The 18517-nt window shown below is 42.9% G+C and overlaps 1 protein-coding gene across 1 annotated transcript in view; it reads right to left on the minus strand.

Annotated features, from left to right (window-relative positions):
• The window catches only part of CNTNAP1 (contactin associated protein 1), a 196480-nt gene that overhangs the window by 47723 nt on the left and 130240 nt on the right, over positions 1 to 18517 (minus strand). The window contains exons 11-13 of the mRNA XM_063458930.1: positions 16028 to 16134; positions 9920 to 10039; positions 8184 to 8387 (exon numbers count right to left, since the gene is read on the minus strand). Coding sequence (XP_063315000.1) covers positions 8184 to 8387; positions 9920 to 10039; positions 16028 to 16134 — 431 coding nt within the window. The remainder of the gene's footprint in view (positions 1 to 8183; positions 8388 to 9919; positions 10040 to 16027; positions 16135 to 18517) is intronic.

Genomic DNA, 18517 nt, shown 5'->3' on the forward strand with positions numbered 1-18517 from the left:
AATGCACATTGCGTGCTGTCATATCTGAATAGGGTTCCTGGAATCAATACTTGAGTGGAGTTGATCACTGTAGCCCCAGAGATTGCGTGTACAATTCTGACACTTACTTGTAAATGCTGCAACCTAGGAAGGGAGCGCTATCGCTGAACAAAGGTACCCCTTACTCTACCCAGTCATTTAAAAAAAAATATTGATTGTATTCATACTGTGTTTGTTCATTGTCCCTATTTTCAAGACCCTATTTTGTGAGGCTCTTCATGTCCAAGGAAAATAGGCCTTCCAGCTTACTTCAAACATACAACCTTAATAACTCTCTATGATGTGCAGTATGTAGACAAGGTGCCAATAAGTTTATTTAACTTGGCATGGGTACCCAGTTAAACCTAGGATGCTGTGATTGGTCTCCTAGCCTAGAGAGTCTTTGTGTACATGATCAGCTGCAAAAGTGCTATAACATGCTAAATTGTGCAGAGAATTTTATTTTTATTGTTTGTATGTATTGTGACAGACCGCCTGGCACCCCGACCGGGTATCTCTGCCAATAGCTGCTTCCTAGTTATCCATATGTACCATAAGCACTGCACCAGACACCTTAACCACTGTAAACCCCACAAACCGCCGCAGCTTGGTTGGGGTCTCGCTGTCTTCCACCCACCTTGGACCCAAAATCAGGATTCAGCTTTCAGTGGGTAGATCTCTCCTAGTCCAGAAAGAAAAGCAGGCTGCTCTTACAAGAGAGTTGTAAGCCAAGGGAGTATAGTGATTATAGCAATCCCCAGAGTGAATATTGCCCTCCAACCCCCCAAACATGAGCCTAGACTTCATGAAGGATAAAAAAAATCTGTTTAATGGCAGCCACAACTGGCCTTATATGCAGGTCCCCATGCAAGGGGCAATCCCCCCTGGACATGAGAGTAGACTACAGTAAAAACATAAACAAGATTACATTGACTCTCAGGTCCAGGACACTGCCATACAAAATAGGTCAATCCCTCCCCTGTGCCTGGGAGATAATTGAGTCAGCACTGTATTAAACTCAATAATCTCCAGGCACAGAAAACATACATTTTTACAAACCCCCCCCCAAAATACCTTTAAACACACAGAATCCCCACAAAAGTTAAATCCCCTGATAGCCCCGATCTGAGTGACCAACATATCCAAAAATCACACAGATCAGTTCAGGAATTTCCTGGAAGTCATGCATGGTCCCATACCCAAAACAGTTCCAGAGAATCAGGGCTTGCAGTCGGTCTAGTTCGGTAGTTTAAAAAACAAACAAACTACCGAGCATAGTCAATGTCTTACCCTGGAGCTTGTTCACCTTGTTCATGGGGATGTTTCCAACGAACAGTGCCCTTCTAAGTTGTGTAGAACCGAACGCAGGTGATCCTGGAAGTCTGCCTGCGTTCGCAGGAACAAGATGGACGCCACCTAATGGTCTTTCCTGCGAACAGCGGCCACCCAGACGAACACTTAGAACATTGCGGTGGAAAGTGTTACAAACTGTCAATTAGGCTGAACAAGCTCCCGGGTGGTCTCTGGTTTGTGCAGCTGTTCGGGAACCAAACCATATAATCCCAATTGCACAAACAGAGCCCTTTAAAAGTATTTTAAGCCAGGTCTATTGCAGAGGCCATAGTCCTGAGGCAGGAGGCTGGCAAGCAGGCTCCTCCCAGAACCCCTGACGAGGTTCAGTTCGTCACATGTATTATATTATAGCATGAAGGGACAAAGGTGTTAATACTTACTAAAGGTAAATCTGGGGAAAATATGGTAATTCTGACCAAATAAGTACCATGTGGCCAGTTCAATTTGAAGTTTTAAAAGCAGTGTTCTTTGCATCAGAATCCTATACACAGTAAAAGACCCAAACATTTTAAAACACCAATTTTAACTTCTGCTATGAAGTAAGTGAATAACGCTGCTTACAATAACCACACACATAATATCAAAACCAACATCTACCCATCCCATATCTCCTAAAATTAAGGCATACATAAACTGGTGAAGAAAGTGTTTGTTTTCTTCTGCCCAGGGCCACCAGAACATCATGGACAAAAGGAGCATGAAACTCTGAGAGGTTTACAAGATAATTCTGATTATCATTAAAGATAGTGACAAAGGTCACTAGGTCAGTGAAGAAAGTCCAAGATAAATAAGTAATTGTGAGACTGGTGCCTCGAATGAGGACATAAAAATGTTAATGGATAATGTGATGGAAATACATATAATCAATATGGATTTAAAAAAAAAAAAAAATAGTTTTAAACCCAACCAGTTCTACTTATGTCCATCTTGTATGCACTACCCAAAGTGCATATCAATCTATGTAACCCACCATGAAGGCCCACTAATAAATATTCCTTGATAAGGTTTTGCAACCAAATAAATATAAATAATTTTTCCTAGATAGTATTGCGACTATCTATACTGTCAATTTTGAACAGAATAACAGTGACATGTTGCAGAATGATTTTTTGACTGACATTTTGAAATCAATTTTGTCCAGGAATTCATTTTGGTTTGGTGATGTCATCTACAGGAGGAGGAGTGTTTCTTGTATACCCACCATCTGTACAAAGAATACACCAATATTTGGTGGTGTTTCATTGATGATATTTTGTTTAGGTATCCATTGAGATGATCTGAGCCAATCCAATGCTTTCCCAGAGCAATCCAAAAATTAATTCCTGGATAAAATTGATTTAAAAATGTCAGTCAAAATATTAATTTTCAATTCTAATGATCTCAGTCAAGGAGGCGAGCCGGGTGAGGAGCCAAACGCTACTTTGACCCAGGGGCGGACTGAGAACCCTCAGGGCCCCCGGGCAAAATAAATCAAGGGCCCCCTTACAGGCCCCACCCATACTCCGCAGCAAGCGCCACCCATGTCCCGCCTCCATGCACCGCCTCCAGCCACACCCTACACAATCTTTAGACACAAGGAACAAAAGTGCAATAATCCCTTCAAGGCCCCAGTAGAGACTACAATTGAGGGCTAATGGGCCATGGAGGGGGGTCTTTCTAGCAGAGGCTATCTCAGTGTCCTTTAGAGAGTGTGTTAGAAAGAATCCCCTCCAGGCCCTATTAGAGACTACAATGGAGTCTAACAGGCTTGGAAGGGGGTCTTTCTAACAGAGGCCATTTCAGTGTCCCTGCTGGAAACAGTCGCCTCCAGGCCCCAGTAGAGACTACAATTGAGGGCTAATGGGCCATGGAGGGGGGGAGCATTCTAGCAGAGGCTATCTCAGTGTCCTTTAGAGAGTGTGTTAGAAAGAATTTCCTCCAGGTCCCATTAGAGACTACAATGGAGTCTAATGGGGCCTGGAGGGGGTTCTCTCCAACACTCTGGTTCCTATTCACAATATAGCAACACAACATAGCTGATACCTAGGCCAAGTTTGCTCCTCTTACCTTAATTACTGTTGCTGGCTGGCAGTCTGTGGGCTTACTGGAAGGCTGTGGGCTTACTGGCTGCGGCTGGCAGGCTGTGGGCTTGCTGGCAGGCTGTGGGCTTGCTGGCTACTGCCGGCAGGCTGTGGGCTTGCTGGCTGCGGCTGGCAGGCTGTGGGCTTGCTGGAAGGCTGTGGGCTTACTGGCTGCGGCTGGCAGGCTGTGGGCTTGCTGGCAGGCTGTGGGCTTACTGGCTACTGCCGGCAGGCTGTGGGCTTGCTGGCTGCGGCTGGCAGGCTGTGGGCTTGCTGGCTGCGGCTGGCAGGCTGTGGCTTGCTGGCTGTGGCTTGCTGGCTGGCAGGCTGTGGCTTGCTGGCTGCGGTTGGCAGGCTGTGGGGTTGCTGGCTTTAAGCCTAACTGGTGGCCTGTAGGCTGGCTGGCTGTCTACTGGCCAGCCTGTGGGCTGGCTGGCCTGTGGGTTGGCTGGCTTGCTGGCTACTGGGGCACTCGTAGATTATTTAAAGAAATAATCCATGCACAATAACCACTACTACTCTGTGTAGTCGTTATGGTGCCAGGAGGGCCGGGCCCCCCTCCCAGAGTAAGTAGTCAAACCGTTTAAGAACAGTTTGACAACTTACCTGGGGTCTGCTGGGATATGAGGCTGTAGTAGGGTATAGGAGCAGTGGTGCAATGTGTAAGGGGTGCAGTCTGTGTGAAAGGTTCAGTGTGTGTGAGGGGGTGTAGTGTGTGAATGTGTAGGGTGTGTGGGGCAATGTGTGTACGAGGGGGCTTTGTATGTGTGTGGCAATGTTAGTATGGGGGGCTGTGTGTGTATGGGTGGGCAGTGTATGTGTGTGTGTGTGAGGCAATGTGTGTAAATGTGTATGGTGTGTGTGGGGGCAGTGTGTGTGTATGGGGGGCAGTGTGTGAATGTGTATGGTGTGGGGGCAGTGTGTTTATGGGGCTAAAGTTCACTCTCACCACTGCGACCACCAGGAATACCTGGTGGTCACAGTGTTGAGAGTGAACTCTAGCCCGTAGCTCCAGGGCTAGAGTTTACTCTTGCAAGAGCCGTAACGTTGCCGTGGTAACCGCGGCAATGATCTGTGCTCGCGCAAGAAGGACCCAGAGGAGCTGCAGGCTGAGCTCCCGGGTCCTCTCTTCCTCCCTCCCCTGCCGGCTGCCCGCACGGTGCCTGCGGTGCCACGGTGCCTGCGGCAATTGCCCTCCTCTTACTCCCCCCTCCCCCTCTTCTTACCCCCCCTCCCCCTCTTCTTACCCCCTTCTTACTCCCACTCTCTTCTTACCCCCATTCTTACTCTCCCCTCCCCCTCTCCTTACTCCCCCTTCTTACTCTCCCCATCTTCTTACTCCCCCTCCCCCTCTTCTTACTCCCACCTCTTCTTACTCCCCCCTCCCCGCTCTTCTTACCCCCCTCCCCCCTCTTCTTACTCCCCCTTCCTCTTTTTACTCCCCCCTCCCCTCTTCTTACCCCCTTTACTCCCCCCCTCTCTTCTTAATCTCCCCTCTTCTTACCCCCTCCCCCCTCTTCTTACTCTCCCCTCCCCCTCTTCTTACTCCCCCTTCCTCTTTTACTCCCCCTCCCCCTCCCCCTCTTCTTACCCCCTTCTTACTCCCCCCTCCCTTCTTACCCCCTCTCTCTCTTCTTACCCCCTCCCTCTTCTTACCCCCCCTCCCTCTTCTTACCCCCCTCTCTTCTTACCCCCTCCCTCTCTTCTTACCCCCTCCCTCTCTCTTCTTACCCCCCTCCTTCTCTCTTTTTACCCCCCTACTCCCCTCTCTCTTTTTACCCCCCTCCCTCTCTCTTTTAACCCCCTCTCTCTTTTAACCTCCCCTCTCTCTTTTAACCTCCCCTCCCTCTCTCTTTTAACCCCCCCTCCCTCTCTCTTTTAACCCCCCCTCCCTCTCTCTTTTAAACCCCCTCCCTCTTTTAAACCCCCTCCCTCTTTTAAACCCCCCTCCCTCTCTCTTTTAACCCATCTCTTTTAACAACCCCCCCTCTCTTTTAACCCCCCTCCCTCTCTCTTTTAACCCCCCTCCCTCTCTCTTTTTACCCCCCCTCCCTCTCTCTTTTAACCCCCCCTCCCTCTCTCTTTTAACCCCCCCTCCCTCTCTCTTTTAACCCCCCTCTCTCTTTTAACTCCCCTCTCTCTTTTAACTCCCCCCCCCTCTCTCTTTTAACTCCCCCCCTCCCTCCCTCTCTCTTTTTACCCCCTCCCCGTAGCGTGGCCGAGAGGCTCTGCGTCCGCGGTGCCGGCCGGATTGATAGGAAGGTGCACACACACTGAGTGTGCACCTTCCTGTCAGTCCGGCCGGGTACAGGAAACAGAAACTCCTGTTCCGCGCGGAACAGGAGTTTCTGTTTCCTGTACCCGGCCGGACTGACAGGAAGGTGCACACTCAGTGTGTGTGCACCTTCCTATGACTCCGGCCGGCACCGCGGACGCAGAGCAGCTCGGCCACGCTACGGGGAGGGGAGGCGAGAAGCTGCAGCCGCCTGAGCGCTCTTAAGAGAGCGCTCAGGCGGCTGCAGCATTTAAAGGGGCGGCCGGGCCCCCTGATGGCGGGCCCCCCTCCCGGCCGGGCCCTCGGACCATGTCCGAAGTGCCCGACCGGTCAGTCCGCCCCTGCTTTGACCAATCAACATCTCTATGCGGAAAGCTCAGTGTCTCCATGCAGAATGTTAATGTCCCAGGAAGCACCTCTAGAGGAGTGACCACTGGAGGTGTACCTAGGCTGTAATGTAAACACAGCATTTTCTCTGAAAAGACAGTGTTTTCTGCAAAAAACCTGCAGAGACTGACTATATTCACCAGAACAAGTACAATAAGCTGCAGTTGTCCTGGTGACTATAGTGTCCCTTTAAATACGATCAGTGTCTTCAATTTTATTGCTGACTTTTGTCAACATCATAATTGTGTTTTGTTTTCATGTTAATGTCACGACTACTAGTGTGGTTCAGCACGCAGAAACTATGTAAACATATACATAGGCAAGAAAAGGGAAATAAAAGGACAGAGCGTAAACCGGACCTTAGAATGGCCGGTCTAATACGCTAGAGACAGAGAATGGTCAAAGGGAAAGCCGAGGTCAAGGAAGCCAGAAAATGCACAATACCGTTTACACAAGCCAAGTCAGGGAAACCAGAATTCAGAATAACCAGGGAAAAGCCAAGATCAGCATACCAGGAAATCAGATTCACAAAGATAAAGCACTCTCAGGAAACCAGGAACAGGAAACCACGACAGGGCAAGGTACTGGAGTGAGCTAGGGATTTAAATATCCCTCTCAAAGGTCTGATTGGTCAGAGGGTGACCTCTGACCCCAAAACGTGCGTGCACGTTGACGTTGTGACGTCACGCGCACATCAGTATAAACTTCGGGGGCAGAGCTATGTTTAGGCGCGACCACGTGGTCAGCGCCATTTTGGAACCGGGCGCGATGGCCGGAGGATGCAGGGAAGCGGTTGCCGGCTCACCGGCGAGCAGGTAAGCTTGTGCCGTCGGGCACAGCGTGCCACGCGGCGGGCCGGCAACCGCAACAGTTAATTTGTTAAAAAAATCTATAAATTGATAAGTGTATTATGCACCATAACTGACATGGTACTCAAGTATGTGCAAAAATATGTTTAGTTGTGTCTTAGAAATGGATTTCCTAAAAACTGCATGTGATGAAACTACCCTGTTTATTCTGGACTTTGACTTTTTTGGTTCGGTATTTGAAACTACTGAACAACGGCCACCCCCCTGGCTCATAACCTTCAAAGAGAACAGTGTATTAAATGCTCTGGTACTAAAATTGGATACTCAACTTCCGGAACACCTGTCAAACTTTACGTATGCCTGCCTGCTTCCTTTTCCCGAACAGCCTGGAGAGCGCTGTTCAGTAGTTTTGTTCCACGAACTAGGGGAACAAACGCTGCTATGAGCCAGGGGGTAGTGTTTGCATTTGTTCTGTTTCAAGACTTTCCGAAATAGACCGACTGCACAACCTAAACTCATGGAACTATTTCTGGACAGGAGCCTTGTGTGCGGTCGGTCAAATTAAGACATCCATAGAATTCCAGAACCCCTGAACTGATCTGGGTGATTTTTGGATATGTTGGTCACCCAGATCAGGGCTATTAAGATATAACATTTATGGTGATTTTTTGTTTTTTGGGGTACTTTTTAAGTTTTATGGAAAATGGTTTTTTTTCTGCCTGGAGATAATTGGGTTATTACAGTATCTCACTCAATTATCTCCCAGGCAGGAAGGAGGGATTATGTGATGTATAGGGGAGTGTCATAATTTGTAACCTTGTTGTAATTGGTTGTTAACTTTGTGTTGGAGTCCCCCACAAGGTCACCGTGGAAGTGCCCCTTGCATGGTGACTTGCATAAAAGCCAGTGTGGCACCATTAAACTTCATTACTGTTGTACCCTTCATCTAGTAACTGTCTACTTGCTGGGGAGAAACTATTTGGATGCTGCATTAGTCTGGAACCGCTTGAATCTACACCCGAACTGCGAGCTATAATCACTCAGGCTTCAGCAGTTCGGGAGGAAATAGGCGAACGGGTATCTACCATACGAGCGTTCGTAATACTGCATACCAATGGATTTTGTGGAGAAATAACATCAGCACTTGAAGGTTTTCACAATGTATATAAAAAAAATTCCTACTTGCTCTGAACAGGATCCAATTTGTGAGGATTACGTTATGTGATATAATGCTGCAGAAAGTAGTTGGTTGCATACATAACATATACATTATCCGCTTACCAGGTGAATTGAGGAGCCTGGATTTGTAACAAGAGAATTCTATTTTCTGCTCACAGTATTCAGACCCATTTGCCAATGAGGAAATTTCTCCCCAAGATGCGTTCCAATAATGCAACTCCCCCATATACGGATGGTCTGGGGTGGTACCAACGATCTTTGTTGCCACTTCCCGGTCATGATGTACTGTAGTCCATGCTCTTTCCTCTAGTCAGATGACAGAACAAACAAGAGTTAAACTGTCAGCATTGAAAATCTAGATGACATGTCCTTTACATATCCATATATATTCGGGTCAGAGAGCGACATAGCCAATCACATTCTAACTATGATTGGCTAACAGGGGAATTTAAATGCAGAGGAAAGGGAGAGTCTTTTTTTTTTTTTTTTAAATGGGGCATACCTGACAAGGCATACTTAAAATACTTAAATGCATGTTGGGCCTTTTTTTTTTTCTTAATATGACACTACAAGGGTTTTCTGTGTGGTTGGAGGTTTATTTGTTTCAGACCAAGCACTTTAATACGTATTATGAGAATGATAGGTTAGACTCCAGTGGCAGTATAGCAGATCCTGGTGTTTGTTGAGATAAGCCAGTGGCCTGGGTTGAATCCTATTATATTATTTGCAGACATTTTAGCTGTGTATTAGAGTTGTTATAGGCAGGTAGCTCCATAGTTGTGGTGTCTAAGCTTGGTTGGATACTGCTATAACTGTGCATAGGATAAAATGGGACACATTATGCTGCTTGGCTTCATGCTCACTGACACTGTTAGTTCCTCCTGCTAATTGAACTGACTATATAGGAGTTGATTCCCGTCAATTTAAATCATGTGCTAGTCAAGAATATGTGGGTTTCCTCTTTCTCGAGGTTCATATCTGTAGAAAACGGAGCAGCTTATTTATTTTTTTGCCTATTTACTGCTCAGACAAAATAGTGTATGGCCACTAGTGTCACATAGAAACTAAATGTAGCCTACAACAGAATACAGGACTAACTAATAGATTACACTAGTGCATTTAAACAGCTAAATTGATTAAGACTTTGAGTGTATGTTGCCAGTTGTATGTATTCAGGCAGGCACAACGATAACAGCACATAAGTGAACTTGTCAGGAATAGGCCTTTCATTTGGTGATGCCTTAAGAGGTAACAATATAATGCTGTATTGTGATTGTGGTATACTTACCTCTAGAAGTTAATAGGGAATGCAGTCTGGTGTTTGTAAATTGAACAAAACACTTGAACACTTTTTAATAAACTTAATAAGTTTTTTGTTTTGTACATAGATTTGCATATTTGTTTTATTTACTAAAAGTTTGTCTCTTGGGAAGGGGGCAGGGGGGGAGGTCAGTTATCCTAACCTAGATATTAATTTTTGTTAACTTCTGCATTATACATATTCTAAGTACACCAAGGAATTACAAGAAACATGCATAGTACAGTAGTTTTTACTTTAAAATGATGTAAATGTTAAAAATCTAAGTATCTTCTTATGTACAGGGCACCAATTTCCTCCTTTTGTCTCTGCAACAGAGTTAATTTATCATCGAATTTATAAAAATGTATTTATATACTAACATGCTATGAATGCCTAAGGAATCTTTAAAACTCAATTTAACTAGGTGCCAACATAAGTTTAGTTTCATGACATTCCTGTCGTAATTGTTTTTCCAGCTTAGAAACAATTCATCAGGTCATCTAAACTACATCAATGTTAATGAGTTGTTTTACATTACCTGATATGTCACAGTAAACAGTAAAAGGTTTCATTGGCCCACTACCATCAGGATCCACAGTATAATTGCCAGAATATTTGCCACTGACTCTGTATGCATCGCAGTTTTCCTTGTAAAGAGCTACAAAACAATGTAAGAGCTTAATTATAAAATGCATTTGACAGCACAAGTAGCAAGCAAGGAACATGAAGCTATTTTATTTATTTATTTATTTAAATTCTTTATTTTCCTAGTGCATAGCTTAATAACATACATGCTTGTCTTGCCACGACAACTGTGACAAGCAATCTCAAGTATACATCTAGATACGGTGTCAAAGCATGTGAAAACATTGTACATGTTTATAAGATTGGTACACAAGTTAAACTAAGCACTTTTTTTTTATATTAGACAAGTTAGGTGACACGCCCAGGGTTGTGCTATTTCAGACAGGTGTGGTAGGTTGTGTGTTAGTTCCCTGGGATACTCCAGGTTTGGGTGTCTGTGAATGCTCGTGGGTACTAAATGTGGCTTAAGTTGGGAGCCTAAGAGCATACATGCTTGCTACAGGTTTGGGTCAGGTTTTGGGTGTCAGATGTCAGTGAGTACCTGTCTATGGGCCCCCGTTTTTAGTTTTTAGTTTGTGTTTTATCAGGTGTGTGTGGGGTTCCGCGTTGCAGGGTACTACCTGTGGCATCTTGACTATTTCCCCTTACCTTGGGGGTGGCGGGGAGACGGAGGGATGTGTCTAAGGTGGGTGCCATCAATTTGTCTGTTGTGTACATAGTTACATAGTTACATAGTTAGATAGCTGAAAAGAGACTTGCGTCCATCAAGTTCAGCCTTCTGTTGTGTAGGTCTGTTTGGTATTGTTGGGTGCATGGGTACCTCATGTAAATAGTGGTAGTGTTTATGAACACAATTATACAGGTGTTAACAGGGAAACAAAAAGTAATAATACATGCATATACATCTCATGAAGAGGAAGGGGTGCATGTGAGAGGTTATGCAATGGTGTAGGCACTTGAGGGGATCTCAACCGAGTATCGGTAAAGTCTTGGTCTGCATCGGAAATTGTTCCCGTGGTATGTGTGTTGTTTTTAGGCTCAGCCTTTGGACATAGTTAGGTGTTTATAGATTGTTGGTTCCTCGTTATCTGGGCCAGCGTTGGATCGTTCTCTGGTTCCCGATTCTCTATTTGACTTGCAGGTGTGGGGTTAAGATGCAAAGGCGCGTAGTGAGGCTGTGACTGGCCCGAATGTTTTACGCCTTAGTAGTGTGGCTCTGGTGAGGTCCTGAAAGAATGTCAATTGGGAGCTCTCGAAGGCCAGAGGCGTTTTACCCTTCAGGGCTGTCATTATCTGTATCTTGTCCTGTATCGACGTGCAGCGCAGGATTACATCTCTGGGTGTGCTGGGGGGGGGATTCGTACCGTGCTTGTGACCCGGTAAATCCCGTCCAGGACTAGTTTCTTGGCGATAGCTTGAGGTAGGATCATGGTGAGGAATCGGCTTGCGTAGTGTGCTAGTTCCTCGGTTGGGACTGTGGTGGGTACTCCCCTGATTTTAATGTGGGTTTGGCGTTGTTTATCCTCAAGGGACATGAGTTGAGCAGCTAGGATATGTTGCTCCGTTTGTATTTGTTGGACTGTGTCTTTAAGGCTGGAGACCTCATCCTGAACGACTTTGATGTCTGCCTCTGCTGTTCCGACACGTTCCGTTACTTGTGTTATGTCTGCCTTAACCCTTGCGACATTGGCCGCTAGTAAGTTTTGTATGTTTGCCCATAGTGCTTTTAAGTCCCCTGTGGTGGTGGGGGCTGAATCATCTAGGGATTCTGGTGGTGGTGTTTGGTCTGCCAGGGGGGTCGCCGCTGTGATAGGTTCTTCTCAGTGTTGGTCTGAGGTCGGGCTGCTGGCGTGGAGTTGAGCGGCCTGGGCCGGTTCAGGGTGTGTAGGCCGGAGGAGCATCTCTCCGATATCCCTACCTTGTGTGCAGTGGCCAATGCGGGTTTTTGTGAGCGGCGGACCATTTCTGCTTTGCTTGCAGCCGCGTTGAGAGGAGGGAGTTCCGGGTAGATCTCGCCGAGGAAGGCCTCTAGGCCCAGGATTGGAGTGGCGCGGTAGGCCACAGCTTTGTGTTTGCGTCTGGGTTGCTTAGGTGCCTGGAAGAAAGGCATGAAACGGTGCAGGGTGCTTGCTGGTAGGTGCTGGGTGTTTTTGGAGGGTAGATGGGGCTTGATGGGGTCGATTTTTGGCAGATTGTTGTAGATTTTGGAGGAGCAAGCTTTGATGGCATCTGTACAGGATGGCTGCCAGGCTCCGCCCCCAAGCTATTTTATTTAATTACAAATCAAGTGTCACTTAGCAAACTTCTGGTATGTTAAGGGCATACTTTTCATATAATTTTATCCTTTAAAACCCTTATATTATCTTGATTTTTAGTTAAATATCCAGGATAAGTACTGTACCCTCGTCCACTGACATCATTTCTCCAAGCATCTCTTCCCCATTCAGCCGTCCAAGTTTTGGTACTGCTACTGTATGAGTATGCCCTGCCTGGTGTTACTGTGCTAGTCAGCCTCCTAAACATGCAGGAGCTGTGCTGGAAGTGTTGGCATACACTATATGGTAATACTATAATCTATCCAGATATCCAATCAAAGTCCAGCACTCTTACAATTCAGCAGAACTCTCAAATTGTTTAATTTATCACAAACACAACCCAGCCTCTACATTATTAATATTATGAAAATCAAACTAAATGAAGTGTAGGCGTTTACTAAAAGGGAAAATTGTCATTTTAAGAATGCATGCATAAATAATCTTTTCAGAAGTAAATACTCATGTGAACAGATGTTTCCCAAAACAAAGCACTCCATGTCAAAATTGGGGATACAAATTGTTGATTGTCATCTGGAGCACTGTGCAATCAATAATAATAACAGTGCAGTGGTAATTCCCTTAGAAACGGGAACAACAGATACAAATCCCGGTCAGACCACCTCACCAGCATGTGTCCCTCGGCAAGACACCCAATGATATATACTGCCGTCCACCTCAGTAATATAAGAGTAACATGGACCAAGAGAGTCCTGCCTGCCCAGATTAACAATGTACATGTCAGATGTTAGGGAACCAGGGCAATCTGATGAAAAGTGAGCTACTGGAACAAACCATTCCTGGACATGAAGACCTGCTTGACTGCTACTACACCTGCTTGATTGCTACTACAACAGCAGACCTAAAGAGAGGGGCTAAATGAAACATATTTGGGAACTATGGATGAATAAAAGACCTTCATCTACCCTAACAATAAAACAGCTGGTTATACAACGTTTGAACGTTGTTAAGAGGAAGCTAGTGTCACAACTGGAATAATATGGACTAGGTAAAACACCATACATGAGCCAGGAGGAATACATTCCCATACCCACACCCATACTTGCAGAGTGTTACCAATCTGAATGTCTACCCCAAGATGCCATAACAACACCAATAAGAAAGATAAGCCTTGAAAAGCTAGCAGTCCTTGACAACCGGACCAAAGATCACTGGCAAACTGCAACCAGATAGTATTCTAAAAACACATCAATCAGGACAAACCTGATACAATTCCAGTAGCATGCGAATAGAAATAAATAGGAAAAAAACTGTATTCCTTAAATCAATTGATAATATCCAAACAACCAATTAAAATCTAAAAAAAAGGTGCTAAAAATATGCTTGTAAAACTGTATCTAAATATTAAAAATAATGTAAAAACTTAACAAGCACACAGATAGATAAGGGAATGTAACCAAAATAATTAAAAGTTACAAATTGCACAAGTTAATAAATAGCAATGTTTGTGGGAAAAAAAGAGCAACTTAAAATACACAATATTGCACATTGAGTCCACACTAAAGCAAATGTTATAGATCCAAGTTCTTGTTAAAGCAGTTTATGGATAATGTTAGAGCACGGCTAATTCCACTCCTGCTACTATATTTGCAACTGTAAATTAGATATGATTAGGAATTACTTTAGGAGTTAAATCATCCGTGCTGTCACATTATCCATGAACTGCTTTCACAAGAACTTTAATATACAACCCAACCAAATTGCTGAGATTGTGTAACAAAATATTTGCACAAAAAATGGGTTGGACCAACCTAAAAGAGGAATCAAAAGATAAGGTCTAAAATAGACCTTAATTTTAGAGTATAAAACACAGCTAAAGGTAAACTCTCAACCGAAAAAGGGACTCCACTAAAAAATCCCTGTAAGTGCAATAGAAAAGGAAATATTAGATAATATAAATAATCCAATATAAATTCAGGAGTAGTATATACCTTGAAAATGTTAAACTTATTTGATGCAATGCTAAAAAGACATGACATTGCTTGTATTCGATAGTATTAAATGTATTCAATTTTAACTATTGAATACAAGCAATATCATGTCTTTTTATCATTGCATCAAATAAGTTTAAAATTTAAAGGTATATACTACTCCTGAATTTATATTGGATTATTTATATTATCTAATATTTCCTTTTCTATTGTACCAGCCTAAGTCCAGATGGGAGATACCACAAAGGGTAGTTTAGAATGACAGGGCTAAGATCCTGTGGGACTTCCAGATCCAGACAGACAAGCAAGTATTGGCCAACCAACCTGACATTGTGGTGGTAGACAAGGAACGAAATACTGCAGTTGTGGTCGATGTGGAAATAACCAGTGATTATAACATCAGGAAAAAGGAGCATGAGAAGGTGGACAAACACCAAGGACTGAAAGAAGAGCTAGAAAGGATTTGGAAAGTGAAGATAGTAGTAAGGCCAGCTATAATCCCCAAGTTTGGGGGAGTAGATGCAACAGATTCCGGGAGGGACATCTAAGATCCCTGTCCTGCAGAGGGGAGAATGGGTAATATGTACCACGCAGGGGGATGAAAATATAAATATATTTTAAAAAGTATATAGGTAATTATTGCACACCTTTGTTTGATATATATATTTTGTTCAGTGTCATTGAGATATTTTTTTTTTAATTTATAAATTTTTATTCTTTTTATAAGCAAAAAGTATACAAAAAGTCAACAATTGTATGATACCAAGTTTCACAACATTGAAGAAGAATAAATCCGTTGATACATAATACGTGATGTTACAATAATGCATTGGTAATATACAAATGTATTGAGAGGCGTGGTGTTATACAAACATAAATGTAAAACAATAACTTTTACATAGCTTCACATAATAAAGACTGTGTGAGAAAGTAGTTGGAATAATTTATTCGTTCTAAATAATGTTGAAGTGTCATAACAAAGAACTGAGCTCAAGGGGTGGGTGAGATATTTTATTAAAAGGGATTGGCTAAAGATATTTATAGGTTTTTACATTTCATTGTATTTTGTAAAAGTGCTCCTTGTTTATATATTATGGAAGCTTAATGCTGCAGTTTCATAATTGAATTTTTCCCATCTGACAATGAAAGAAGCACAGCTTCATGGACACTGCTCTGTGCCACTACTTACAGCGCTACAGGCCTGCTCAGTATATACTTCCTAAAAGTGAGATGGGGAATCCTTCCAACTCTCTCTATTTCTATGCAGTGGTGCACTGCACTAAAGTCAAGTCTGGCTGTGCCAATACAGGTGGTCCTCACTTTACGACCTACCTGTTTTACGAAGGCTCGCACTAATGACCAGCTCTTCAGTGTTGGGATTCAAGGGATATAGCTGGCCTATGTTCGGGGAATTTTCCCCGAACATAGATTCGTAGGATTCTATGCGCTAGTGAGTTGGGGGGAATTTACACTAACGTAGACCTGCTCTCTTGCGCATGCTCGCAAGCGCATCCTCACTTACCGACCAATTTCTTTTACGACCGTGTCGGTACGGTAAGTAAGTGAGGACTGCCTGTATATGAAAAGGTCAGCACACTTAACACGAAATACAGAGCCATTGACTTACAACCAGGCTGCCATTCCACAGATGCTCATCCACTACCTCTCAGACACTACCAGACTGACACCATAGATTGCTACTACACTAGAAAAAACATAATCTCAGTATTTGCAGACTTATACATAAGGGTCAGTATGCAGTGTTCTATCTTGGAATCACATTAGTAAGATACTTACACTTGTGACAAGTCTCTCCCTTGTAGCCAGTCATATCACAGATGCAGAAAAAGTCATCCCATGATTGATAGCAGCGGCCCCCATGCTCACATGGATTAGGTCTGCATCTGAATGTATAAAGAAACAAATGACCAACGTTATAGAAGTATAATTAATACAGTTAAAAGATAAAAAGTGCTCATTTTAACATCACTTTAAATTATAGATAAATTCTAAATATAAAATGAATGTAGTGACAATTTCTTGCTGACAATCTCATGGATGAGTGAGATTTTGGCAGCTTGGCTATTTTAGACTTAATTTAATGAATGTAGTTTTCACATTACACTGTTAAGTGATTAAATCCCTTAGATTTGGCTTTATTTGTCCATTCAAACCTAGAACAGCAATGCAACATGTATTTGAGAATACAATCAATATAAGATGAAAACGTTTAAAGGGACAACAGGACTCCTAAATAACTTGCTGAAGTGATTTATGTATGGAGAGTGTGTTCTCTATTTTATTTTACAAAAGGTGCACATTTCAATAGAAATTGGCCCTTTTAAAATTAACTACAATTGGTCCTATTACTTCCTGGTTTGGTTAGCTCAGTGGTGCTAAACTCAAGAGGCAGCAAATGCTCAGAGCACCTGCCATTGAGTTGTATTGGGAAGTCTGTGATTGGACAGCCAGAGAATGTCTGCGCTGGATTATAAGAGGGAAGCTTACAAAGGCTTCAGACAAGAGATCTGTAGCTTTAGCAGATTTTCCTTCCAATTTAAAAAATCCCTTTAACTATGTATGTTAAAGTCCCATTAGAAATGTAAAGCATAAAAATAAAATGCATAATATCTGTCAGGGTATTTATATCGGCAGACATTTTGTGCTATGATAGAAATTAAAGTGTATATTGCCTAAATCATTCTGAACAGAGCAGACTCCATTTTGTTATCTTCAAGCTGACAAAAGACACAAGATTTCTATCCCTTCTGTAAAACTAACCACCTTGCCAGAAGCTAAGGAATGCTTAGTATATACAAACCAAATTGATAAGAAATGAGAACGGGGGATGGACAGACTGTCTAAATGCTAATGGAATATAATTAATTCTAAAACCAGACATTTGTGACAGAGAAGATTAAATAATTTAATTTTACTTTCGATATTGTATAACGTCCCATTGTAATTTAAGGGTCATATTTAGTTTACGAACTGTCATATTAGAAATTATAGCAGAATTTGCCAGACACATAGTCTGAAGAAAGCCCAAAGAAACTCTTTGAACTGACAGAAAACTTAAATTATAAATAACCATAAAGATAAGGTAAATTACGTCAAAATAGCCACCAGGAAAAGTTAACTCTTTCCTGGATAGGAATGTTTAGTGGGACAAGACTGCCCTCTATAGACCAAATACTTAAATTGCTATCTGGAAGGTAACCACACCTCCAGTTTTCTATTGGTCTATCACCTAGTGAATTTTCCCTTTAAAAAGTTAAGACAAAGGAAAGAGAGAGGCAAAAGAAGCAAAGAGGTGAGCAGTCGGGGGCAATGCAGAGAAATCCATGACAGATATCCACTCCAGGGCACTCAGAATTTCTTACACACCAATCACACATCCATTCAGACTACCTACTAATCTGATGAAAATATCTACTCAACTGGTAATTATACTGGTTTCATTTAATTAATCTAAATTAATTAAAATTTTCTGATAGCATGATATATGCCTGGATTAATCACGATCAGATTTCGATATTTAGAAATCTTAGTTACTAAAGAATATATAATTAAGCATTCTATTCTGCAGATGGAAAGGAATAATTATATTTCCAGGCTAATCATGGCAGCATATACACATGGGTTAGCTCCTCCCCTTACAGCCGATAGGACAGGAAAACCACCAAGGTTTTAAAAGGAGGCTCCATCCCTAAGGTCCTCAGTCTTTTTCCTGTCCTACAGCCCTTAGGACGTGAGCAATTTGCTCCCTTAACTTACGGACATGTATGTTTTTTATCTTCATTACTTTATTTGCCTGTTTTACTGTAGTACATTATGCAGTTGTGCTTTTATGCTGTGATGCATTTAAGCTTTGATATCTTTAAACTAGTGCATTATACAGCTGTACCTTATTTTTAAGATTGTGGTACATTATGCGGTTGTGCTTTTGCTAGGAAGCATTTAACCCCTTAAGGACCAAACTTCTGGAATAAAAGGGAATCATGACATGTCCCACATGTCATATGTCCTTAAGGGGTTAAGCTGTGTTGCATTTCAGCTGTGTGGCATTTAAAACTGTTTCATTTAAATTTGCATTTAATACTTTTGCATGTATTGAAACTGCAGTACATTTGGAAAACTGCAGTGCATTTGAAGACTGATATATTTAAAACTGTGATACATTTTGAAAACTGTGTTACCTTTTATATCTTGAGGCCTTTAGACTGTGGTGCCTTTAAACTTTGACTTTTTGCACATGGTTGCCTTTTCAACTCCCTTGCAGGCACT

This window comes from Pelobates fuscus, chromosome 6, assembly GCF_036172605.1.
Source record: "Pelobates fuscus isolate aPelFus1 chromosome 6, aPelFus1.pri, whole genome shotgun sequence".
Classification (NCBI taxonomy): Eukaryota; Metazoa; Chordata; class Amphibia; order Anura; family Pelobatidae; genus Pelobates; species Pelobates fuscus.